Genomic DNA, 27,671 nt, shown 5'->3' on the forward strand with positions numbered 1-27,671 from the left:
TTGATCTCATTACTCCTTATTGGTTTGTTGAGGTTTTCTATTTCTTCATGTTTCAATCTTGGCAGGTTGTATGTTTCTGAAAATTTATCCACTTCTAGGTTTTCTAATTTGTGTGCATAGAGGGTCTCATAGTAGTCATGCATGATATTTTGTATTTCTGTGGTATCATTTGAACTATCTCCTTTTTCATTTCTGATTGAGCTTGTTTGAGGCCTTTCTCTTCTATTTTTGGTTAATATAGCTAGCGGTCTGTTGAGCCTTTAGGGCTCAATTCAGCAAGAGGATATAATGATTATAAATATCTATGCACCCAGCAATAGAACTCCCAAATATATAAAGCAAACATTAATAGCTCTAAAGGGAGAGGTAGATTGTAATATAATAATAGTAGGGGACTTTAATGCCTCATTGTCAGTAATGGACAGATCATCCAGGCAGAAAATCCATTAAGGAACAGTGGTGTTAAGCTGCACACTGGATCTAGTGGGCCTAACTGGCATTTACAGAACATTTCACCCAATTGCTGCAGAATACACATTCTTTTACTCAGTACGTGAAACATTCTCCAGAAGAGATCATATCTTAGGTCACAAAACAAGTATGTGCAAATTCAAAATAATAGAAGTCATATTAAGCATCTTTTCTGACCCCAATGGAATAAAACTAGGCATTAATAATAAGAGGAACCTTGGAAACTATACAAACTTACAGAAATTAAACAACATACTCCTGAATGATCAATGGGTTGATGAAAAATTAAGAATGAAGTTTAAAAATTTCTTGAAACAAATGAAGATGAAAATAAAACATACCAAAATCTGCGGCATATGGAAAAAGCAGTGCAAAGAGGGAAGTTTATAGCAATAAATGCCTATATCAAAAAAAGTAGAAAGATTTCAAATAACCTAATGCACCTAAAGGAATTAGACTAGCAAGAAATAATAAAGATAGCAGAAATAAATGAAATTGAGACTATAAAACAATACAGAAGATCAACAAAATGAAAAGTTCGTTCTTCAAAAAGACAGACAAATATCAACAAACCTTCAGCTAAACCAACTAAGAACAAAGAGAAGATCCAAATAAATAAAATCAGAAATGAAAAAGAAGACATAACAACCAACACCTCAGAAATACAAAGAATCATGAGAGGCTACCATGAACAACTTACACACCAAAAAATTGGAAAATGTAGAAGTAGATAAACTCCTGGACACATAAAACCTACCAAGATTGAACTGTGAAGAAATAGGAAACCTCAACAAACCTATAACAAGTAGTGAGATTGAAGCTGTAATAAAAAGTCTCTTATCAAAGAAAATCCGAGGACCTGATGGATTCACTTCTGAATTTACTAAACATTTAAAGAAGACCTCATACCAAACCTACTCAAACTCTTCAAAAAAATTGAATAGAAAGGAATTCTTCCAAACTCATTCTACGAGGCCAGCATTACCCTGATACCAAAACCAGATAGAGAGAGAGAGACACACACACACACACACAAAAGGAACTACAGGCCAATATCACTGATGAACATAGGTGCAAAAATCCTCAACAAGATACTAGGAAATTGAATTCAATAACACATTAAAAGGATTCCCTATGATTAGGTGGGATTCATCCTAGAGATTGCAAGGATTGTTTAGCATATGCACATCAATAAACATGATACATCATAGTAACAGAATCAGCACCAAAAACCATATGATTATTTTAATAGATGCCATAAAAGCATCTGATAAAATTCAGCATTCCTTTATGATAGAAACCCTCATCAAAATGAGGGACATACCTCAAAATAATAAAGGCCATATGTGACAGCCCCCCCCAGCTGACACTGTACTGAATGGGAAAACATCAAAGGCCATTACCCCAAAAACTGGAACAGGAGAAGGATGCCCACTTTCAGAAGTATTATTCAGCATAATACTAGAAGTCCTAGCCAGAACAATTAGGCAAGAGAAAGAAATAAAGGGCACCCAAATTGGAAAGGAAGAAGTCAAATTAGCTTTGTTTGAAGATGACATGATCTTATACCTAGAACAACCTAAGGACTCACCCAAAAAGCTTAGAACTGATAAACAGATTCAGTAAAGTTGTAGGATACAAAGTCAATATAGAAAAATCAGTAGCATTTATATATGCCAACAACAGACAATCTGAAAAAGAAATTACAAAGGCAATCCCATTTACAATAGCTACAGAAAATATAAAATACCTAGTAATTGGGCTGGGTGTGGTGGCTCACGCCTGTAATCCTAACACTCTGGGAGGCCGAGGCGGGAGGATTGTTTGAGCTCAGGAGTTTGAGACCAGCCTGAGCAAGAGTGAGACCCCATCTCTACTAAAAAAATAGAAAGAAGTTAGCTGGACAACTAAAGATATATATAGAGAAAAAATTAGCCAGGCATGGTGGCGCATCCTATAGTCCCAGCTACTCGGGAGGCTGAGGCAGAAGGATCGCTTGAGCCCAGAAGTTTGAGGTTGCTGTGAGCTAGACTGACACCACGGCACTCTAGCCCAGGCAACAGAGTGAGACTCTGTCGAAAGAAGAGAGAAAGAAAGAAAAGAAAGAAACCTAGTAATTAATCTAACCAAAGAAGTGAAAGATCTATAACAAGAAAAGCTATAAAACTCTGATGAATGAAATAGAAGGGGACACACAAAAAACGGAAAGATACTCCATGCTCACGGATTGGAAGAATTAATATTGTTAGAATGACAATACTACCCAAAGTGATTTACAGATTCCATTCAATCCCTAACAAAATACCAATGACATTCTTCACTGAAATAGAAAAACAATCCTAAAATTATATGGAACCACAAAAGACCTTGCATAGCCAAAGCAATCCTGAGCAAAAAGAATAAAGCTGGGGACATCACACTACTTCAAAATTTCCTGCAAAGCTACAATAACCAAAAGAGTATAGTACTGACATAAAAACAGACATGTGGACCAATGGAACAGAATAGAGAACCCAGCGATTGATCTACACATTTACAACTAACTCATCTCTGACAAAGGTGCCAAGAACATACAATGGGGAAAGAACAGTTTTTTCAATCAGCAGTGCTGATTGAAAACTGGATAACTATATGCAGAAGAATGAAAGTAGACCCCTATCTCTCACCATACACAAAAATCAAAATGGATTTAAAGACTTGAGTCTAAGACCTGAAACTATTAATACTAGAAGAAAATGTTGAGGAAATGCTCCATGACATTGATCTAAGCAAAGATTTTTTGTATAGAATATCAAAGTCGCAGGCCACCAAAGTACAAATAGGCAATTGGGATTACATTAAACCGAAAAGCTTCTTCACAGCAAAGGAAGCAATCAATAAGGTAAAGTGACAACCCACAGAATGGGAGAAAATATTTGCAAACTATCCATCTGACAGGGGATAACCAGAATGTATTAGGAGCTCAACTCAATAGCAAACAAAACTGAATAATCCAATGTAAAAATGGGCAAAGAATCTGAATAGATATTTCTCAAAAGAAGACATATCCAAGTGCCCAACAAGGTTACAGAAAAATGCCCAACATCACTAATCATCAGAGAAACGCAAATCAAAACCACAATATGATATCATCTCACTCCAGTTAAAATGGCTTACATCAAAAAGAAAGGCAATAACGGGTGCTGGGAAGGATGTGGAGAAAGGGGAATGCTTGTGCACTGTTGGTGGGAATGTAAATTAGTGCAGCCACTATGGAGAACAGTCATAGAGCTTCCTCAAAAACCTAAAAATAAAACTACCATTTGATCTAGCAATTCCACTACTGGTTATGTATCCAAATGAAAGGAAATCAATATCTCAGAGAGAAATCTGCACTCCCACGTTTATTGCAGCCCTATTGACAATAGCCAAAATGTGGAATCATCTCATTCACTAGATGAGTGGATGAAGAAAATGTGACATAATATACACAAGGGAATATTATTCACCCAAAAAAGAATGAAATCCTGTCATTTTCAGCATTGTGTATGGAACTGGAGGCCATTATGTTAAGTGAAATAAGCCAAACACAGAAAGACAAATATTACATATTCTCACTCATATGTGGGAGCTAAAAAAGAATCTTATGAAGAGAGTAGATTGATGGTTACCAGAGTCTGAGAAGGGGAGGGGAAAAGGAATAGGGGTTGAAACAAAAAGACTAATAAAATTAACAGACTTCTCATGAGATGAACAAGAATTCACAAATAAATACTACAAGGAAGAAAAGGTGAAACATAATTATGGATACAGGAAAGATTCAAAAGATAAAATTACTTGAAGTATTTTCTGAGATTAATCAATTAGATAACTTGAAATGAATAAATTCCTAGAAAAAAATTACTGAAATTGACTTGATTGAAAAAGAAAGAGACTGGAGCTGGGAAAAGGTATTTGCAGCACACACACACATACACACACACACAACAAGTGAGGATCACCATCTAGAATAATATGGAAAGATTAAAAATCAGTAAAATAAACAATTCTTTGGGAAAATGATCAATAGATACAAGTAAATAAATAGGCATCTCACAGAAAAAGAATCAAATGGTGAATATATTTGAAAGAATGCCCAACTTCATCACTAGTAAGAGAAATGAATTTAAGGCCACATGAAATATGATTTTACTTCCAGTAGACTGACAAAAATAAGAAATCTTACAGAAGAATGTGGGTCAAAATGAGTTCTCTGGTAGGAGTATAATATGTAATTAATTGGAAATGGAATTGAAATGAATTTGGTGTTATCTTGTAATGTGGAACATTTGAATACCTGCTGACCTGGCACTTCCATTGTTCAATGTGTGCTCCAGAAAATTTCCTGTACACAATACGATATTTGCAATAGTATTCATATCATTATTCATAATGGCAAAAAGTGGAAACAGCTCAGATGCCCATTAGCATGAAGATGGATAAACATATCATTATATAATTACACAGTAGAATATTATACAATAATAATGAATGAACTACACGTATATGTAAGTAACAAGGTCAAATGTCAAAGATAAGATGTTTAGTGAAAAAAAGCAACGCTCAGGAAGCTACATACAGTATGAAACTTAATAAAGCCCCCAAACAAGTGAGATTAGAAATACGTTATTTAGGAATATATGCATATATGATAAAACTAAAAAAAATCAAAATAATACTAAGCACCAAATATTGGATCATAGTTACCTCTAGGGTGGGAGGTAAGGGGACAAGTTAGGGGAAGGGTATAGAGTTAGGTGTGACAATATTGGTAATGCATTGATTCTGCAATTAGATAGGTGTTTGTTTTCATATATGTTTATTAATATATATGTGCTTTCATATATGTCAAATATTACATTAAAATGTAAAAAGATTCAGTTGTAAAATGAAAGACCTGTTTTCCTTGTAAAGGATATTGAATGAAAGTATAGATGCTCAAAGATATTTGAATGAGATTAACTGAAATGTAATAATGGTATTAAGTAGTTCTATCTAACTGAAGAAAGTAATTCAGGCCTGATTCTTGATTATTGTAAGTTGAAGGATTTTTTTTAGTTGGATACACTATGTAGTTTTAGTAAAATTTTAAAAAATATTTGTTGCCTTCCTTTCGTCTGGTCAAAATGTCAGTGAGGAGTCTTTCTTCTAAAAAAGTGTCTATGATCTGTTCAAAAATGATTGTTTTATATTACAAAAAAATGCCTAACATGTCTTTAGTTTGTACATTGTGTGTAGTAGTATTTAGTTTCTTTTATGCAGACTAAACACCTCAGTTAGTGTTGAACAAAGAAAATTATATGCTCTTGTTATGTGTGCTTTAATTTAGATGCTTAATGGCTTTTAATGTTACAAAATAAGTTTATTATTATATTATGATCTCATTTGTATTATATTGTCTTGCTCTTCCGTATTTGTGGTGATATGGTCATGGTTTACGGAAACAATAATCCCTGAGAAACAGGTCATTAACAGTAGTTAACGATTACTTGTGATCTATGGTAATGACTGATTTCTTTGGGATTATTGCAGTTATAAACCATAATTACAGATTATTACAGCAATAATTATTTTGTTAAGGAAAAAAATGTTCTATGCTTGAACAGCTGCTAAAACAAGTGCCCTGAACATTTCAGAATAAATAGAAAAATGGAAAATTATAATGGAAATTTAGTATTATTATAAAATGAAACTCATGTATCAGATTTTCTTTCCTAAATGTAATTTAGATATGTGGATTTACATGGTTCTTTAAACTTTTTGGAGGTAATTACGTTACCAAAGTACCCTCTATTTTTATTTTTGTTACATATTTAAGGTATACAACATGTGTTGATAGTGAAATGAATGCTACAGTCAGGCAAGTTATCCTATCCATCACCTTCCATGGTTACCTTAAAATTTTTGTGGTAAGAGTACTTATCTACTCTCTTACCAAATCTCAAGTATACAATAAAATCTTATTAACTGTAGTCTTCTTGCTGTATATTAGATCTCTAGACTTATTGATCCTATATAACTGCAAGTTTGTACCCTTTGACCTACTTCTCCCCATTTCCTTCTCCTTGCCCCTGGTAACCACTGCTATTCTCTGTTTCTATGTATTGTACCTTTTTCTTTTTGATTCTGCATATAAATGAGACCATGTAGTATTTTTCTTTCTGTGCCTGGCTTATTTCCCAAAGTAACTTATTAACATTTATTATTTTTAATACTGTGAGTCTAAAATTGTTGAGATTTAGCGATAGTTTAATGTTTATGAGAAATACCACTTCTCATTCAGCTAAATATCAGAATTGTATTCTATAGTTGAATAATAATGTCTTTATATTTGATTGTTTCTAACATTAATTCTAACTCATTTAGTACTTAAGTTTCTAAGGGTTAAAAAATATCTGCTTTTCTATTTCTTGTACAGTAGAAATATTTCCTTTCTAAAACAAATAGTAAGTATGCACTCTGTCTCTAAATAAATAAACTTCTATTAAAAATTTACCATATTTTAGAAAAAACTGCTCACAGTGTATCACATGTTATCCTTGCATGGCATTCTTTGATATGAAAAGCTTAATTTCAAGGTCACAGATAAAATGAATTAAAGAATAAAGGTTTAAATTGTGAGAAATTCGTGTCTTATATTTAGCATCTTTAGTCTTTCTGTTATTAGACAGTGGGGCTCATCACATTTTTTGTAAAAATTTTTTTACTTTTTCCCCTACTTTTTCCCTATCTGTCTGTCTCACAGGTTAAATTCTTTGGGCATAGAGTCTCTTACCCTTCCCACCCTCCCCCATGCATATAAATACTGAGTTATTTTCCTACCACAAAACATGACACATAGTAGGTATTTAGCAAATGTTTTTCGGAATACCTTTTATATGGATTCCCACCCCCCAGTTTGGAGGATTTGTGTTTGTTTTACAAACAGGATTAAAAAAGCATATATGACTAATTATAACTAGCTTCAATTGTTAACAGCCCTCTTTAGTGGAAAAGAAACAACTTAAAAAATTCTTATTGTGTCACTTCATTTTCTTGAGCAGCTTCTAAAGTAAGGCACGGAATGAACATGTAAATGTTACATATTGGTATATTTTATGGTATTGGTAAGTATGATACAGAACCACATTAAAAGGGGGGATATCTATTAATAATGACAGTAATAATGGCCAACATTTACTGAGCACCTAGAGCATTTATTCATAAGCATTGTTATGAGTAATTTACATGTAGAATATCCTTTAGTTCTTGTCACAACCCTATAAGCCAGGTATTGTTATCATTTTTATATTTCAAGATGAGGAAATTAAAGCAAAATTAAGTAAGGCAGAATTTGAACCTGGGCTGTGCTCTTGGTAGCTAAATTGTATTGTTTCCATTTTTTAAAACAAATACTAACTTCCAACAGAGAAATATAAAAATTACATGCATGGTGAAGTCTTGGTCTATTTTCATTCAGGTGAGGCATGTTTTATCAAGAGCTAGTAGGCAAGTTTCTGTGTAAACATTAATGATAAGCCCCAAAAGTAAGTTTACTTAATTTAAATCCAGCTGTATCAACCATTATTCATTTCATGTGTCACATGTACTTGGTTTTATTTCAAGTGTTTTGGAAGTGAAAAGAAATGCCAGACTTCTCCTGGTCATGATCCCAAAGGCATATGCAGTCTGATCTGTGGCTGAGACTCGGGAGACAGCAGTTCAGGATTAGGAATCACAGTGTGTTAATCACTGAAGAGACTGCTGTGTTGTAAGATACTTTTATGTCATCAAGGTCTGTTCAGCTAATGGACAGCTGTGTTGTTTGAGAATTTCCCTTTGCCAATCTTAATAGAAAGTGTGAAGGTTTGAGAATGGACTCTTAGAAATTCATTATCTGGATTTGAATCATAGCTCTATACTTTTTAATAAGGATTTGTAACATGAAGTGATTATAGGTATAGGCAATAGATAAAATGTTTGGAACAGTGCCTAGTGCATGATTTCTATTGTTTTTAGTAAAGCTTGCTTTAAGTAAAACCAGTATCTAAAGATCTAAGTTGATAAAACATGTAAAGGCGGTAATTATTTACATTTAAATAATATTTTTCACCTTGAGAAATAATTTACAATAGGATATTTAAAAAATAGTGACCCCTTAAGTCAAGTAAAATATTAACACCTACATTCACTAGAAATTACGCTTGTAGTGTTTCAAATTCACATCCATTATACACAGTATTTAACATATCCCACATACAGTTGGTGTAGTCTTTTCATAATGACCTCTGAAAGATTCTGAGAAATGCAGCCAGTCTTTGTTATTTGGTAGTTAGTTCCATAAAGTCGCTATAAACACTGAATTAGCAAATACCAAACCATTGCTCCCGTGAGCTTCTGGTCACAACATTTTCATCAGTCAGTACAATACATAACCTTGTTTTGTGTATGTTTTTGTTAAAGATACTTTAATATATATCACTGATTCATTAACGTTGGACTCACAGCCTAAAGCCCTATGACTTAATTTCTTTTAGGAACATTACATAGCCCTTCACTATTACACTTGGGCCATTTTAAACAGTAAAATCACCAAAAAGAAGCATAAAAATATGAAAAAATGTGGCAATAGACAGACCATGAAAAGAATACCTGTTTACAGTATGAAGCTGAAACAAGAAGTCAGAGTGTTACTTTGTTCAGCCTGAGCTTGGAACATGCACATTGTATCATATCTTGCATTGAGTATACTTGGAGAAGAAGTTGATTTTATTTAATTTAATCAGTATAAATTTAATTTCCATTAATAGTCATTTTTTGTGGGTTTTTTTTTTTTTGAGACAGTCTCACTCTGTTGCCCCGGCTAGAGTGCCGTGATGTCAGTCTAGCTCACAGCAACCTCAAACTCCTGGGCTCAAGCGATCCTACTGCCTCAGCCTCCCAAGTAGCTGGGACTACAGGCATGCGCCACCATGCCCAGCTAATTTTTTCTATATATATTTTTAGTTGTCCAGCGAATTTCTTTCTATTTTTTTAATAGAGATGGGGTATCGCTGTTGCTCAGGCTGGTCTAGAAATCCTGAGCTCAAACGATCTGCCTGCCTCAGCCTCCCAGAGTTCCAGGATTATAGGCATGAGCCACTGTGCCTGGCCAATATTCGTTTTTTATAATGAGTCTACATTTTAATAATTTTTCTAAATTGATAAAGTTAACCTTTTCTTTCCTGTTTCATGCTATATTTTCTATGTAATGATTTCTAAGTTCAGTAACCTGTGTCTGTTGATAATATACAATGTCCCATGCACTATTGTAGGCCGTGGAAATGAGGTAGAGAACCAAACAAAAATACCTGCTCTCATACAGTTTACATTCTATTGGAATAGACAGGTAACTCTGTAAGATAAATATGTAAAATATGTTATGTTGGAAAGTGATAAGTGCTAAAGTAAAAAAAAAAAATGAAGCAAGGAAGGAGGATAGGAAATGCTGGGGGATTATGTTATCTATTACCAGAATTTAGTGGCTTATTAAATAGCAATTATTTTATTATCTTTCAATGTCCTGGGTGTTTATAAGGCTCAGTTGGATGGTTCTCATTTGGAGTCTTTCAGGCATTGTAATCAGAGGAGAACTGGGGCTAGAGTCACCTGAATGCTTCTGTACTTACTGGTCTGCTGTCTCAGCTGGAATGCTTGGAACATGTACTCTAACTGGGCATTTCTCTCTCCATTTATTCTCTCTACTTGGCTAGCTCAGGCCTCCTAACAATATGAAGGTTTCAGGGTATGTGGTCTTTTTACATGGTAGCTGGCCTTCCTAGAGCAAGCATCCCCTGAGAGACTGGAGGAACCTGTTGTCTAGAAACCAGTTCTCATAAAGACTAGGTACAATATGGAATGATGTCACTTTCACCATATTCGGTTGGTCAGAGCAATTACAATCCAGCCCAGATTTACAAAGATTGGAAGGATAGACTCCACCTCCTGCTAGCCCATGCATACAGGGAGGGAAGGAATTGATGATGGGTATCTTAAGGACCAGCTACCACTGTAGGTATTAAAAATTGTTAGGATATCTAGGTAAGGCCTAACCGAGAAAGTGAATTCAATACTGGTCAACATAGTTGCATCTTTCTCCTATTAAGTTGTCTAAGTATAGGCAAAGAATAGGTGGGATATTGGATATAAACAGTTACGGTCTTGTGGGGTGAGTATGCCAGAGCAAGAGAGGAGTTAATTGTATACACAAGGCAGAGAGCGTAATGATTGACCATAGAATTGAAGTTAGGTAAGCAGGGTAGAGAAGATGTGAAGAGTGTAAAAGAGAGTGAAAAAATGGAATATTCTCAAAAACTATTAGAACTAGTAAGAGATCAGCAAATGTGCAGGATATAGGATCAGTAAACAAAGATCAAGGGTATGTTTATATATTTGCAGTGAACAATCAAAAATGAAGGGAAAAAAAATCAAGTCCATTTACAATATCATCAAAAAGAATAAAATACATAAGTATTTTAAATTGAAAAAAGAAGTGTAAGACTTATATACACTGACACTGTAAAACAGTGTTGAAAGAAATTAAAGATCTAAATAAGTCAAAAGACATCCCTTGGCCATGAATCGGAAGACTTAATTTAGTGAAGATAGCAATACTCTACAAATAGATCTGCAGATTCAGTGCAATCCCTGTTAAAATCCCAGCTGGTTTCTTTGCAGGAATTGACAAGCTTATCCTAAAATTCATATGAAATTCTCAGGACCCAGAATAGCCAAAATAATCTTGTTAAAGAATGGAGTTGGAAGACTCACATTTCCTGATTTCAAAATTACTCCAAAGCAACAGTAATCAAGACAGTTTTGTACCAGCATAAAGGCAGACATATAGATCAATAAAATGTAATTGAGAGTCCCAGTATAAACCCCCCAGTATATAGAAAATTGATTTTCTAAAAGAGTGCCAAGACAACTCTATGGCAAGCAAACAAAAAAAAGTCTTCAACAAATGCTCGTGGGACAGCTGAATACCTACATGCAAAGGAATGAAGTTGGACTCCTGTTTTACACCATATGCAAAAATTCAGTAAAAATGAATGCTTCATCTAACTGTTTAGAGTTAAAACTATATAACTCAGAAGAAAACAGGAGTAAATCTTCATAACTTTGGGTTGGGCACTTATTTCTTAGATAAGACAGCAAAAGCAGACAAGAAAAGGCAACTTGGATAAATTGAACTACATCAGAATTAAAAATTGTATGCATCACAATTCACAATTGCAGAGATATAGAATCAACGTAAGTATCCATCAATTGATGAATGGATAAAGAAAATGTGATGTATGTGTGCGCGCACACACCATGGAATATTACTCAATTAAAATGAATGAAATAATGTCTTCTGCAGCAATTTGGATGGAACTGCGGGTCATTATCCTCAGTGAAGTAACTCAGGAACAGAAAACCAAATACTGCATGTTCTCACATATAAGTGGGAGCTGAGCTATGGGTGTACAGTGATATAATGGACATTGTAGACTCAGAAGAGGGTAAGGATAAGGAGGATAAGGGGTAAAAAATTACCTGTTGGGTACAATGTACACTCTTCAGGTGATGGGTCACTAAAAGCCCAGACTTTACAGCTGTACAGTTCATCCAGGTAACCAAAAAACACTTGTACCCCTAAATCTATTAAAGTTTTTAAAAATTTTGTGCATCAAAGGACACCATCAAGAAAGCGGAAACACAGCCCAGAGAATGGGAGAAAATGTTTGAAAATCATGTAACTGATAAGAGACTAGCATCTAGAATACATAAAGAACTTTTACAACCCAGTAATAATAAAGACAACCCTTAAAAATGGGCAAAGGATTTGAACAGACATTTCTCCAAAAAAGACACACAGTGGTCAATTAACACGTGAAAGGATGCTCAACGTCATTATTCATTAGAGAAAGGCATGCCAGAATTACAAGGAGATACCACTTCACACCCACTAGAATGGATATAACCAAAAAGACAATAACAAGTGCTGACAAGGATTTGGAGAGATTGGGCCTTCATACGTTGCTGGTGGGAATGTAAAATGGCACAGATGCTTTTGAAAACATTTTGGCAGTTTCTCAAAATGTTAAAAGTAGAGGTATCACATGACCCAGCAATTCCAACCCTAGGTACCTAAGAGAAATGAAAACATGCATCCACATAAAAACTTGTACATATATGTTCATAGCAGCATTGTTTATAATAGCCAAAGTTGGTAACAATCCAAACATTAATCAACTGAATGGACAAATCAAATGTGATAAATCCGTAGTAACCAAAACAGCATAGTATTGATATAAAAACACACATAGACTAATGGAACACAATAGAGAACCCAGAAATAAATACACACATTTATGGCCAACTGATTTTTGACAAAGATGTCAGGAACACACAATGGAGAAAGGACACCCTCTTCAATAAATTGTGCTGAGAAAGCTGGATCTGAGTATGCAGAAAAATGAAATTAGACTCCTTTCTCTCACCACATACAAAAATCAACTCAAGATGGATTAAAGACTTAAATATAAAGCCAGAAACTATAAAACTACTGGAAGAAAACTTGAGATATGCTTTAGGTCTGGTCTAGGAAAAGATTTTATAGCTAAGACCTCAAAAGCACAGGCAACAAAAATAAACAGACTAAAGAGCTTCTGCACAGCAAAGGAAACAATCAACAGAGTGAAGAGACATTGTAAACTATTCATCTGCCAAGGGACTGATATCCAGAATGTACAAGAAACTCAACAGTTAAAAAAAGCCCATTAAAAAGTAGGCAAAGGACGTGAACAGACATTTCTTAAAAGATGACATACAAATGGCCAAGTATATGAAAAAATGTTTAACATCACCTATCATCAGGAAAATGCAGATCAAAACCACAAGGAGATAGAATCCTACCACAGAATAGTTCTTATTAAAAAGACAAAAAAGCCTGGGTGCGGTGGCTCACGCCTGTAATCCTAGCACTCTGGGAGGCTGAGGCGGGTGGATCGCTCAAGGGCAGGAGTTCGAGACCAGCCTGAGCAAGAGTGAGACCCCGTCTCTACTAAAAAATAAAAAGAAATGATCTGGACAACTAAAAAAAAAAATATATATACATATATATAAAAATTAGCTGGGCACGGTGGCACATGCCTGTAGTCCCAGCTACTCGGGACACTGAGGCAGAAGGATCGCTTGAGCCCAGGAGTTTGAGGTTGCTGTGAGCTAGGCTGACGCCACGGCACTCTAGCCCAGGCAACAGAGCAAGACTCTGTCTCAAAAAAAAAAAAAAATGACAAAAAATAGGAGATGCTGGTGAGGATGCGGAAAAAAGGGAACTCTTCTAAACTGTTGGTGGGAATGTAAATTAGTACAGCCACTATGCAAAACAGTATGGAGATTTCTCAAAAAATTAAAAATAGAACTACTATATGACCCAACAATCCCACTACAGGGTATGTCAAAGGGATACCTGCACTCCTATGTTTATTGAAGCACTATTCACAATAGCCAAGATAGGGAATCAACCTGAATGCCCATCACCAGATGCATGGATGAAGAAAATGTGGCATATATACACAATGGAATATTCAGCCATAAAAAAGAATGAAATCATGTTTTTTGTAGCAATATGGTAGAAACTGGAGGTTATTGTGTTAAATAAGCAGGCACAGAAAGGCAAATATCATATCTTCTTATTCATATGTGAGAGCTAAAAAAGTTGATTTCATGGAGGCATAGAGTAGAATGATAGTTATCAGAGTCTGGGAAGGGTATGTGGGTGGGAGGAGGGGAATGAAGAGAGGTTGGTTAATGGGCACAAATAAACAGAAAGAAGGAATAAGTTCTAATGTTTGACAGTAGAGTAGGCTGACTATAGTTTACAAAAATGTACATTTGAAAATAGCTAGAAGAGAGAACTTAAATGTTCCCAACACATAGAAGTGATAAATACTTAGGTGGTAGGTACCTTAAATACCCTTGATCATTACACATTCTATGTATATAACAAAATATCACATATACCCTGTAAATATGTATAGATGTGTATCAATAAAAATAAAATGTGATATATTTGAATAGTGGAATGTTCAACTATGAAGAAGCATAACTACTGATACATGCTATGACATGGGCAATTCTTAAAAACATAATACTAAGTGAAAGAAGACAGTCACAAAGATCACATATTGTATGATTCCATTCATGAGACATGTCCGAAATGGAAAAAATCTAATGAGACATGAAATAGCCTAGTGATTGCTTAGGGCTGGAGGGCTGGAGTGGAATGCAGAAGGACTGCTAATGGGGTGGGATTTATTTTCGGAAGCATGAAAATGTTCTAAAATTAGACTGTAGTGATGGTTACACAACCTTGTGAATTTACTAAAAAACATTGAATTATATATTAATACCTTAAGTGGGTTAGTTGTATGTGAATTATATTTCAGTAAAGCTGTTAAAAAGTGATAGGTTCATGGATTGGAGATTCCCAGCAGACCAAGGATTGTTGGATTCATCTTTGTAGATATTGAATCAATAATGATTATGATAGAAATATTGTTTGAAAGAGTGACAGTAAGCCAGAAACCAATACTTTCAAAAAATAAGGGAAATAATCTGAGGGAGGGTAGATAATTGCAACAAGGAGGGATACTTGGTAATATAGTTTGATGACATAAAGTGTAAAGGTGAGTGCTTTTATGATGAAGAGAGGGAGAATGTTCTGAATGTGGGAATGAGGAACACAAAGAACACCTCCATGTTCAAGGCCCAGGATATAAGAGATGTGGAAGAGAAAGCAGCTAGCATTTGTCAGGGCTTACAGAGGAAGCAGAGTCATCAGGGAAGAGCTTATGTTATTATAGACTTGTATTGATCATAAAACACTTTGAAGTACGTAGAATAACTTTCTGAATACCTTCCGTTTCCTCCATGGACTTTTCGTTGTGTTACCTTTTCCACTAATTATACATACCATGAAACTTGAGTCTGTTTTGTGATGATTACTTGATCAAATTGGTGTTCATGTTCTCCTATTTAATATGTTTCCCATTGCTAATGTATAAGGCTGTATCATTGGTCAGTTTTGATTTATTCATTGTTGTTTTGTGATAGCATAAGGGATGTGGTTATATGCCACGCTATAATTCTAATTTACAGAAAGTCTGTCACCTTAATAATCTGATCTCTCTCCAGAAATAATGAGGGAGTTGTTGATTAGTTGTAATATAATAATGACTGCTATTATCCACAGGAAAATAGGAAGAATGTATTCTTTTTCTACATTTTTTTTATCCTTAAGTCTTCTAACAAGCACAGATAGCCTCTTTCTTGACTGTTAGATTACACACCTTTTCAAAACCCCTAAGTTCACTTGGAAAGGTTTTACAATCTGAAACGTAATTGATTTCAGTACTATGAAATAGCCTGCTCATCTATGAAAAATCAGTCCCCAAGGATAGCACAATTTCTTTTTAGGAAGTTAATTTTCTGTTGTTAATTACTCATACTGGAGTATCTTACGTGATGAATCCAGAGATGTAAAATAATATGTATTAAACAAAAATCATTCAATAAATACTTCCATTTCCAAATTAGTCAATTTTGGCTACTCCAAAGTAAGATTTGTGAAAACTATAGATGTTGCCATTTGTGCCACTCTTGTGAAAGTATTTAATCCTTTGCTACTATTGGCCATGAAGTTAACTTGACTGTCAGACAACACGAATTGCACAGTGAAATCTTGGATTTTTAAAAATCATGCACAAAAATACAAAGGGAATAAATTCATTACCATCTATTATGTTTTAAGCAGGAGCAATATTTAAAATGATCAGACATGTACTACCATGACATTGAACATTCAGAAAAGATGCTGGTCATTGGATCATTCATAATAGTATTTTCCTACTAAATAACAGCCCTGGTTCTCAATATTACATTTATTGTTTTATCAAATTTAATTTAGTCATAAATCTTCATGGTGGATATTATTTATTCCATTTTGCAAATGAAAAAGTCCTAAGACTTAAAGAGGTAAGTAACTTAAGTAAGATCACATAGAAAATTGGTAGAGCTGGAATTCAAATGTAGTTTTATCTGACTCTAAAATCTGTGCCATTTTAACTATTGTACTGCCTTGATAAACTTAATGCCCAAATCTCTATTTTATGTCAAGAACTGAGTTCACAATAGTTTATCACTTGTTTGAAATAATAGATCATTTTGCTAAATTTGGACATTTTTGAAAAATAAGCTTGTTTCTATTAATATTTCCTAACCTTTTTTCTTTCTTATTATATGTTAGGACGTCTTGCATGGCTAGTATACTTAGTTGGGACAGTTGTTGGAGGAAGATTAACATATACCAGTACAGATGAACATGATGCTATGGATGGAGAATTATCCTGTCGGTAAGTAACAGCCATGTAATTTAAAGAAATTTAAATAGTTAAGAAATGTAGTTATTGAGCTGGTATTATGAGGTAAAGCATTGCATATATGACCTTTTGAGGAAAGTATTATTTCCATTTTTATTGATGGGAAAACCAAGGCTTAGAGGTTAAGTGATTTGTAGAAGTCAAATCTCTAATAAGTTGTAGACTCAAATCGTTTTTTAGACTTTGTGCAAATAACATGATGAAGATTTAGGTTGCTTTTTATTATTTAGGATCTGATAGAGCATAAAAAATTGGTGTGTATTGGAATGGTGGCAAAATTTGGGATGACATATATCTGGTCAAAAAGCATTGGGTAGCCAGTTATCCAACACAAGCTTTGTTTATGAATCTTGACTAGATTTTTTTCCCTAATGGCCACAGCCTTAGGAAGAAGCAGATTTTATTTTTAATAACATCATTCCTTATAATATGTGCAATATGTGTTTTTGTTGAAGACTTACAAATACAAATGAAAAGAATAATCATGTATTATTCTAGAGATAACTACTATCATTTTGATGAAGACCTTTTGGGTCTTTTAATGTGTGTGGGTATATGTACACTACATGTGTGTTTTTCAACTTTTTTAAAACAGAAAGTGTCATAATGTTGTGTAAACTAAAATTAGCGATAATAGCTAACTCATTGGGGACTATAAGGAATATATTTTTTAGTGCTTGGAACTGCCTGGCAGATAATGAGCTATGTATTAATATTACACAGAGAGACACATAGACATCCATACAACTTTTTTAAATCAAACGTAATATCATGAATATTTTACCTAGACATTAAATATTTTAAGCTGTATCATAATTTAAATAGACTCTTGGTCTTGGATTTTAGGTTGTTTCTCAGTAGTTCTTTATTATTACTTTTAGATGAATATTCTTTTAGTTTGATTTTTATGTAGATTGAAATAATTTCATTAAAGTTAATTCCTAAAAGCTGAATAGCTGGTCAACAGGTATGTAGCATTTTAAACACTTTCAATACACATTATCAAATGGTCTTCTGAAAAAGTTGTACCAATTTATCCTCTAAAACCAAAGGCTGTGGGAGTTACTATTTTTCAGTAGTTGAACACTATGTAATAGGATTCATATTATTGCCAGTTTAGAGGTAACAAATGTTTTAATTTGTATGTCTTTGGTTACTAGTGATGTCAAACATTTTCTTCCACTCCTTTTTTTGTCATTTGTATTTATTCTTTGTGATTTTGTATCTATATTGATTTTCTTTTGTGATTATCTTTTCTAATTTATTCATAAAAGCTCAGTATATATCAAAAACCGTAATATTTGGCCGAGTTCAGTGGCTTATGCTTTTCAAGGCTAAGGTGGGAGGATCGCTTGAGGCCAGGAGTTCAAGACCAGCCTAAAAAAATAAAAAATTTAGCCAAGTGTGGTGGTGTGGGCCTGTAATACTAGCTACTTGGCAGGCTGAGGTGGGAGGATCGCTTAAGCACAGGATTACAGTGAGGTATGGTCATGCCACTGCACTCCAGCCTCCTGGGTGACAGCAAGACCTTGTCTCAAAAAAAAAAAAAAAAAAAAATACATTAATATTTTACTATTCATTTTGAAAATATTTTCTCTGTGTTTTTAATTTACTGTAGAAATTCGCTTTTTTACTGGCTTTCAGTATTTATGTAGTTAGATGTATGCATTTTTTCCTTCATACTTTCCTCCACTGCTTATACTTAGAAAGATTTTTTTCACTCCTAGATAATAAAAATATCCACGTATATGTTCTAACTCTTTTATGGTTTTAGATTTTTATATTTAATTTTTAATATATATGACATTTGTTTTATATACTTTTTCTAAAATTTCCAGAGTGTTAATTAATGCCAACCCTACCCTCTACTGATTTGGAATACCATTTATATCTTAAATAAAATCTTAGTCTTTTTCCAGTCTTTTTCTTTCATACTTTTCCATTGATCTTAGATGTCTATTATCCTGTGAAAGTCCTTAAAATCATTATAGCTAGTTGTGATATTCTCTGTCATTATTATTCTTAAATATATTCCTAAGTGTTTAATAAATTTGTTGTTGAATAGAAAATTTCCTTTTATTCCATACCCTTTTCAAGCATTAAGCTATCTCTTTAATAAAATTTTAATCTGAGTGGACCATAAATATTTTCAGTTTTTCTAAGATTAATTACTTTCTATATTAAATCAAATTACTTAAAATATGAATAAATAGGTGTTTGGGGGTCTTCTTTAAATGCTTTAGTTAATTTTCATCTAAGCAAAAAATGTGCCTCTGTACTATCTTTTAAGATAACATTACATATTTAGTAAAGTGGAAATTAAGTATACTTTTTGCTATAATTAGCTTGATTTTTTAAAGTTTTCATCATCAGATGGGGAATATACACTGCCACTGTTTTATGAGAAAATATATAATAGGAAATAAAACAGGTGTATTTTTGCCAGTTAGAAAATTCATTGTTTTCTTTAAGCTGCAAACATATTTAATTTAAAATTAGATTTATGTTGTGTTGTAGCCTGCATTCTCTAGAAAACAGAACCTTGGGTTAAGTTTATGGGCTAATGTTTTATTGGAGGATGGGGAGAACGGTACATTTTCTGAGAAGAAAGAATAAGGGGAAAGGGAAAGAGAGAATAAAAGTAAACAATATAGTCAGTCCTCATTATTTCTGGATTCCATTTTTTTTAATTTTTCTATTCGACGAAATTTGTTTCTAAGTCCAAAATCAATATTCATGGTGCTTTTGTGGTCATTTGCAGACATGTGCATAGGGGTGAAAAAATCTGAGTTGTATATTGCACACTTTCCCAGTAGAGGCTAAACCAGGTGATCCTCTGCCTTCTTGCCGAAGCTCTCATACTGCAAATAAGTGTCCTTTTGCGTTCTATTTAGTGCCAAATTTGCTGCACGTTTGTGCTTTTCATTTGTGCTTTCAGTGTTTAAAATAGCCCCACCATAGTGCTAAAGTGCTGTATAGTGTTCCTAAGCATGAGAAGGCTGTCATGTGCCTTACAGAAAAAATATATGGGTTAGATAAGCTTCATTCAGGCTTAAGTTGTAGTACTGTTGGCTGTGAGGTCAATATTAATGAATCAGCAATATATGATAAATAAGGAATCTTTAAACAGAAACACACACAAAACAAGATTATGATTTGTTGACAAAAATGTTGTGACCAGAGGCTTGCAGGAACCTAACCCTGTATTTCCCCTAGGAGCAGTGATTCAATATCATTAATTCAATGTTCACAGCTACTTTATAGAACATAACTACCATGAATAATGAGAATCAACTGTGTAAGGTGGTACATTGCTGAGAAAACATAGCTGGTTGCTTGCTTTTACAGACATTTTCCCTAGAGGCCAGATGAAAGCACTGAACCTCAGAACAGCCCATGGTAAGCGGCAGTAAGAGCAATCAGTTTGTTTGTTGGCTTCTTTCTGTGTCCAGTTTCTTACTAGCTGATGTCTACCCCTGGGCTTTTAACTTTTACACACTTACGAGTTACGTTCCCTGGCTTCTTTGAGGAGCTGCTGGGGAACGAGAGCATCTACTGGTTCAGTTTAGTTGGAGCTGTGGACTGGAGCTGTGGCTTGCCTCTCCTCTCCCCTGGGAGGATTTATAACTGCAGGAGCTGTGTAACTCTTTACTAGGGCAACAAGACAAGTGGCTAGGGCAAGGGGTGGAGTGAGAAGTGATGGTGGGGTTGGTGGGTGTGCAAGTAGGGCCAAGCAAATTCACGGTGGAGTGTATTCTAGGACTTAGACACTTCGTCTGGAAACAACATAAATATGTGTATTAGAATATTGAGATTCTAAATTCAGAATGATGTCTTGTGTAAAATTACAAAATATCACTTTCATATGAAGAAATTCCAAGTAAGTGGAACTATAATACAGTTGCCTTCTATATGTTGTATGTTGGCTGTCCATCTCCTGGGAGAACACTACCAAACCAGAAGATTGAGAAGCTCCTGCCAAAAGTCTTTGTAATTAAAATATATTACTTTGACGTATATTTAAATATGTTACTTTAACATAAAAGACAATATATTTGTACTCAGGTCCACAGTTCTGATTAAATAAAGATGATTTCATAGTCATTTTAGTTTCATTCATCATGACTAAAATGTAAATCTCTTGAGAGATTCCCCAGTTGTTTTGTCTTATTCATCATGTATTCTCTCAGTCTCATAGTGCTAGTAGAGTACCTCCTTCTTTCAGGCTTATTCTAGTCAGCTATGCCACCCTCTTTCCCTCCTTATTTCTCTCACCTGCTCATCTCCTGGTTATCCCTCATCTTTCATTGAAGACTCTGATTACCAGCTCAGTCAGAGTTTTGCTTTCTTTCCCAAACTGTACTATCATATAGATGACTTCAGCTTCTTTCTGATCAGATAATGTTCCTCTGCCTTTCCCTACTCATAAGCCACCAGTGGCTTCCTGTCACACTTGAGACAATTTCCAAGCCCCAAAGCATCCTATGCTACTTCTGACCTCATTTTCTGTCCTTTCCCATTGAACTCAACCACACTGGCCTCTTTGCTATTCTTTGAGTATTACCAGTATGTTTTCACTTTAGGGCCTTTGCACTTCTCTGTCTTCTGCTAGGAATGTTTTCTCCCAGATGTTTGTATAGTACAGTTGACCCTTGAACAACGCAGGTGGTGGTTGGAGCGCCGACCTCCCACACAGTCAAAAATTCACATACAACTTTTGACCCCCCTAAATTTAACTATTAATAAGCTACTATTGACCAGAAGCCTTAACAATAACAGTTGGTTAGCACATATTTTGTATGTTTTATGTATTATATACTGTATTCTTACAAGAAAGTAAGCTATAGAAAAGCAAATGTTATTAAGAGAATCATAAGGAAGAGAAAATATATTTACTGTTCATTAAGTGGAAGTAGATCATTATAAAGGTCTTTATTCTCATCATCTTCATGTTGAGTATGCTGAGGAGGAGGAGAAGGAAAAGGAGGGGTTTGTCTGTCTCAGGTGACAGAGGTGGAAAAAAATCCATATATAAGTGGACCCGCACAGTTCACACCTGTGTTGTTCAAGGGCCAGCTGTACTCCCTCACTTTAGTCAGGTCTGTATTCAGATGTCTCTTTGTCAAAGAGGCCTCCTCTGACCTTTCTATCCAAAATAACAACCTTATCCTACTTTATTTTTCTTCATAGTACTTATTACCCTCTTGATGTTGTTTATTTATTTATTCCACTAGAATAAGGGAAAGCATATGCTTTGTTTTGTTTACTGCTTTATTTTGTCACCTGTATGCGACAAAATCTTAATCCTGAAGGAATTTAGGCTTTTCTCTGATTTGTTGAGTCATAATAAAAGAAATTGCACACTTCTATAGATAGGATCCATTGTCAGTTAATATGTTGTTTTTAACCTCAGCTGGGCCCTCTGCATTGCTCAGTGATTCTATTTTATGTTAGTAATTCTTGTTTTCTGACTTCCAGACCCTTAGTGGACTGTTTCACTGGGATGTTCTTTCCCACATGCACCTCTAATTCAGTGTCTAAAATTAAACTCTTCTCTTTCATCCACTCCCAGCCCTGACTGTCCTTCTAAAGTGCAGATCTGATTATGTTAGTGCTTTGCTTAATCTCTGCAATGACTTTTCATTGTTTTGGGGATTAAAATCAACACGGCTTATCAGGCTCTTCATGAACCTGCTTATCTCATTAGCCTCATCTCCTGCCACTGACTGCATTATAGCCGTATTGAACACTAAGCTTTTAAATGAGCCATTTTTTCCCCTTCTCTAGATGTCTACCCATGCTTCCCCTTTTCTATCGGACACTATCTTTGTGCCGTTCCATCATAGAATATTAGTAATTCTTGCTAATATCCTTATAGGATTTATTATAGTACTTGTAATTACTTGTGTTATTGTCTTTCCCTTGATAGACTATAGATTTCTAGAGAACTAGGGATATATATGTCTTGTTCACTGAACACTTAATACACCTGTCATATAGTAGTAGGCCCTCAAATATTTGTTGACAAAATGAATACTTATTTATTGGATATCCAGGGAAATCCAAAATAGTTATCTAAAATTAATTTCTTTGTATTTGAAATGGCATGCTCATACTTCAACCAAAATTATTTATTTATTTATTTATTTTTGAGGCTGTTTATTTATTTATTTTTGAGACAGGGTCTCATTCTGTTGCCCAGGCTGGAGTGCAGTGGCATGATCATAGTTCACCGTAACCTTGAACTCCTGGGCTCAAGCGATCCTCCTGCCTCAGCCTCCCAAAGTGCTGGGATTATGGGCGTGAGCCACCATGCCTGACCCATAATTTATCTTTAATGATTTATGTTTTTATTACTTCTAAACTTTTTACCAGAAATAATTTAAGATAAAGGAAAAATAGATATAGGAGAATAAATTGAAATTGGGAATGAATATCATATACGGGATGAACATCTCTAATCCAAAAACCCGGAAGAAAAAATGCTCTAAAATTTGAAACTTTTTGAGCACTGACATGATGTTCAAAGGTGCTCAGAGGAAATGCTCATTGAAGCATTTTAGATTTCATTTTGGATTAGGGATGGTCAGCCAGTAAGTATAATGCCAAATTCCAAAAAATCCAACATCTGAGACACTTCTTGTCCCAAGCATTTTGGATAAGGGATACTTGACCTGTATGTATACAATATAAGCATTGGTCTTGTGCATTTGTTAGAGGTGGCCACAAATCTTTGAAAAGGGCACTGTGGCAAAGATTGCCAGTCGTCCCCCATATCTCTTCTTCCTTTCTTCTGTAGTTATAAAATATGTGATTGTTTTGCTGGGCAAATGGCCACCTTAATAAGACTAGATTTACTACACTGTTTTACCGCTAAGTGTGGTCATGTGATTATGTTCTGAGCAATTGAATGTAAATGAACATGGCGTATGTAACATATGTGGACTTAATGGGTGGAGCTGAAGAAGCCACCTTAGACCACAGAGTGATTGTGGAGGCAAGTGTAACAACAAGATATTATAGAAGGAACCTGAACCCCTGATACATCATGGAGCACCAACTAGCCCTGGAGCACTGCCTTAGATTTTTGTTTGAGAGAGAAATAAATATCTATATTACTTTAAGCCCTTATTATTTTAGATTTCAGGCATTTGCAGCTGAACCTATACAACTACCAAAACTTCTTTGACAGATGGATCATGTACCCTGCTGGGAACTCTTTTCCACAGTCCTGGTGGGGATATCATTGCCTTTTAGGCAAATGCTCTAAAGTTTGAAACTTTTTGAGCACTGACATGATGCTCAGAGGTCATGCTCAGAGGAAATGCTTAATACGAGTTGTAAAGGCACCCCCAGCAAGCTTTTTGTTTCACATCTTCTTTGGATTTGTGAGTGTGTGGTATAAAAAGGAAATAAAAGTAAATAAGTGAAAGTTCATAGAATGAACAAAGAACTTGAATAGAAGAAGGGAGGTCCTACTTAATAAAGACTTTAAAAGCAATATATACCTTATTTAAGTCAGTTGACAAATCACCTGGACCCAGAGATGAAGTTTGATGTGTGCATCTATTTATTTAACTTAGTTACTCCAACAATCTGCTAACAGTACACAGGCTTTTTTTTTTTTTTTGAGCTAGAGTCTCACTGTGTTGCCTGGGCTAGAGTGCCGTGGCATCATCCTAGCTCACAGCAACCTCAAACTCCTGGGCTCATGCGATCCTTCTGCCTCAGCCTCCCGAGTAGCTGGGACTACAGGCATGTGCCACCATGCCTGGCTAATTTTTTCTATATATTTTTAGTTGTCCGATTAATTTCTTTGTATTTTTAGTAGAGACAGGGTCTCGCTCTTGCTCAGGCTGGTTTCGAACTCCTGAGCTCAAACAATCCGCCCGCCTCCGCCTCCCAGAGTGCTAGGATTACAGGCGTGAGCCACCACGCCCGGCCGAGTACACAGGCTTTAAAAATTAGCTTTGTCCCTTCTTTCAAAACTGGAGGATAAACATGTTATCTTAGGCAAAAAACCCAAAACCTGATTATAGTAATCTAATTCTTAAATCTAATTCTTTAGCAAGTTCTCCATAAATCTTAGTGATATTGAGGATATTTGGTAAGTGAAGTGTACCTACAAAAGTGAAGCATATTTACAAAATAAATAGCCTAATTTATAAATATGGGAAATAATCACTATAAAAATGCTTGTCAAAATATTTTTTTTTCTTTTCTTTTCTTTTTTAATTAGGATATTATGGGGGTATAAACATTTTGTTACATGAAATGCGTTTGCCTCACCTAAGCCAGGGCTACAAGTGTGCCCTTCTCCCATACAGTGTGCCCTGTTTCCATTAGCTGTGGGTTTACCTCCCTGCCTTCTGACCTACCCTGGTCAGGCCCCCTACCTGACTGGCACCCAGTGAGTATTACTACCATGTGAACACCTTCGTGTTGTTCAGTTAGTACCAATTTGGTGGCGAGTACATGTGGTGCATGTTTTTCCATCCTTGTGATACCTAACTTCAAAGGATGGGCTCAATCTCTATCCAGGATAATATAAGAGGTGCTAGATCACCATTGTTTTTTGTAGTTGAGTAATATTCCATGGTATCCATATATCACATTTTATTTAACCACTCATGTATTGATGGATACTCGGGTTGTTTCCACATCTTTGCAATTGTGAATTGTGCTGCTATAAACATTCGAGTGCAAATGTCTTTACTATAGAATGTCTTTTTTTTCTTTGGATCTATGCCTAGTAGTGGGATTGCTGGATCAAATGGTATTTCTATTTTTAGCTCTTTGAGGTATCTCCAAATTACTTTCCACAGGGGTTGTACTAATTTGCAGTCCTACCAGCAATGTAAGAGTGTTCCAGTCTCTCCACATCCATGCCAGCATTTGTTATTTTGGGACTTTTTGATAGAGGCCATTCTCACTGGAGTTAGGTGATATCTCATTGTAGTTTTGATTTACATTAGCACTTTTTATATGTTTGCTGGCCATTAGTCTGTCTTCTTTTGAAAAGTTTTCGTTCATGTCCTTTGCCCATTTATGGATGGGGTTGCTTGATTTTTTTTCTTGTTGATTTTCTTAAGTTCTATATAGATTCTCCTTATTAACACTTTGTCGGATGTGTAGAAAGCAAATACTTTCTCCCATTCTGTAGGTTGTCTGTTCGCTCTAATGATAATTTACTTGGCTGTGCAGAAGCTTTTGAATTTGATCAGGTCCCATTTGTTTATTTTTGTTGCTGCTGTGATTGCTTTGGGGGTCTTCATAAATTCTTCACCTAGGCCAATGTCTAAAACGGTCTTCCCAACATTTTCTTCCAGAATTCTTAAGATTTAGTGCCTTATGTTTAAATCTGTTATCCACTGTGAGTTGATTTTTGTGAGAGGTGGGGATCCAGTTTCAATCTTCTGCCTGTGGATATCCAGTTTTCCCAGCACCATTTATTGAATAGAGATTCTTTTCCCCATTGTATACTTTTGTCTGCTTTGTTGAAGATTAGATGACAATGTGAGGATGGTTTTATATCTGGGATCTCCATCCTATTCCAAAGGTCTCTATCTCTGTTTTTATGCCAGTACCATGTTGTTTTGGTTACAGTAGCCTTGTAGTAAAGTTCAAAGTCTGGCAGACTGATGCCTCCCAATTTGTTCTTTTTGCTTAAGATTGTTTTGGTTATATGAGGTCTTCTCTGGTTCCAGATGAAGCGTGGAATTATTTTTTCTAAATCTGTGAAGAATGATGGTGGAATTTTGATAGGGAATGCATTAATTCTGTAGATTACTTTAGGTAGAATGGACATTTTAACAATATCGATTCTACCAATCCATGAGCATGGTAGGGATTTCCATCTGTGTACATCTTCTACAGTTTATTTTCTCAGTGTTTTGTAGTTCTCCGTATAAATATCTCTCACCTCCTTCGTTAAATATATTCCTAAATATTTAATTTTCTTTGATGCTATTGTGAAAAGTGTTGCATCTTTGATTTGATTTTCTGCTTGACTGTTATTGGCATATATGAATGCCATTGATTTGTGTGCATTAATTTTGTATCCTTAGACTTCACTGAATTTGTTTATCAATTCCAGGATCCTGTCTCTTGGTTGAATCCTTGGGATTTTGTAGATATAATAGCATATCATCAGCAAAGAGTGAGAGTTTGACCTCTTCTGCCCCCATTCGGACACTCTTAATTCCCTTCTCTTGCCTGATTACTCAGGCAAGGACTTCTAGCAGTATGTTGAATAGATGTGGAGACAGTGGGCAACCTTGTCTGGTTCCAGTTCTAAGCAGGAATGCTTTCAATTTTTCCCCATTCAATATGATACTAGCTGTAGATTTATCATATATGGCCTTAATAATTTTAAGGAATGTTCCATCTATGCCCATTTTGTTAAGGTTTTTTGTCATAAAAGTGTGCTGGATTTTATCAAATGCTTTTTCTGCATCTATTGAGAGAATCCTATGGTCTTTGTTCTTGCTTTTATTTATGTGGTGAGTTGCATTCATAGATTTGCGTCTGTTGAACCAGCCTTGCATCTCTGGTATAAAGCCCACCTGGTCATGATGAATTATTTTTTTGATGTGCTGTTGGATTCAGTTTGCTAAGATTTTGTTGAGGATTTTTACATCTATATTCATGCGGGATATTGGTCTTTTTTTTGTCGAGTTCTTTCCTGGCTTTGGTATCAAGGTGATAATTGGCTTTGTAGAATGAGTTGGGGAGGAT

The 27,671-nt window shown here is 35.0% G+C and overlaps 1 protein-coding gene across 1 annotated transcript in view; it reads left to right on the top strand.

The window, feature by feature from the left end:
- The window catches only part of RANBP17 (RAN binding protein 17), a 404,920-nt gene that overhangs the window by 78,985 nt on the left and 298,264 nt on the right, over positions 1-27,671 (top strand). The window contains exon 13 of the mRNA XM_012649689.1: positions 16,802-16,907. Coding sequence (XP_012505143.1) covers positions 16,802-16,907 — 106 coding nt within the window. The remainder of the gene's footprint in view (positions 1-16,801; positions 16,908-27,671) is intronic.

This window comes from Propithecus coquereli, unplaced genomic scaffold, assembly GCF_000956105.1.
Source record: "Propithecus coquereli isolate 6110/MARCELLA unplaced genomic scaffold, Pcoq_1.0 Scaffold301, whole genome shotgun sequence".
Lineage (NCBI taxonomy): Eukaryota > Metazoa > Chordata > Mammalia > Primates > Indriidae > Propithecus > Propithecus coquereli.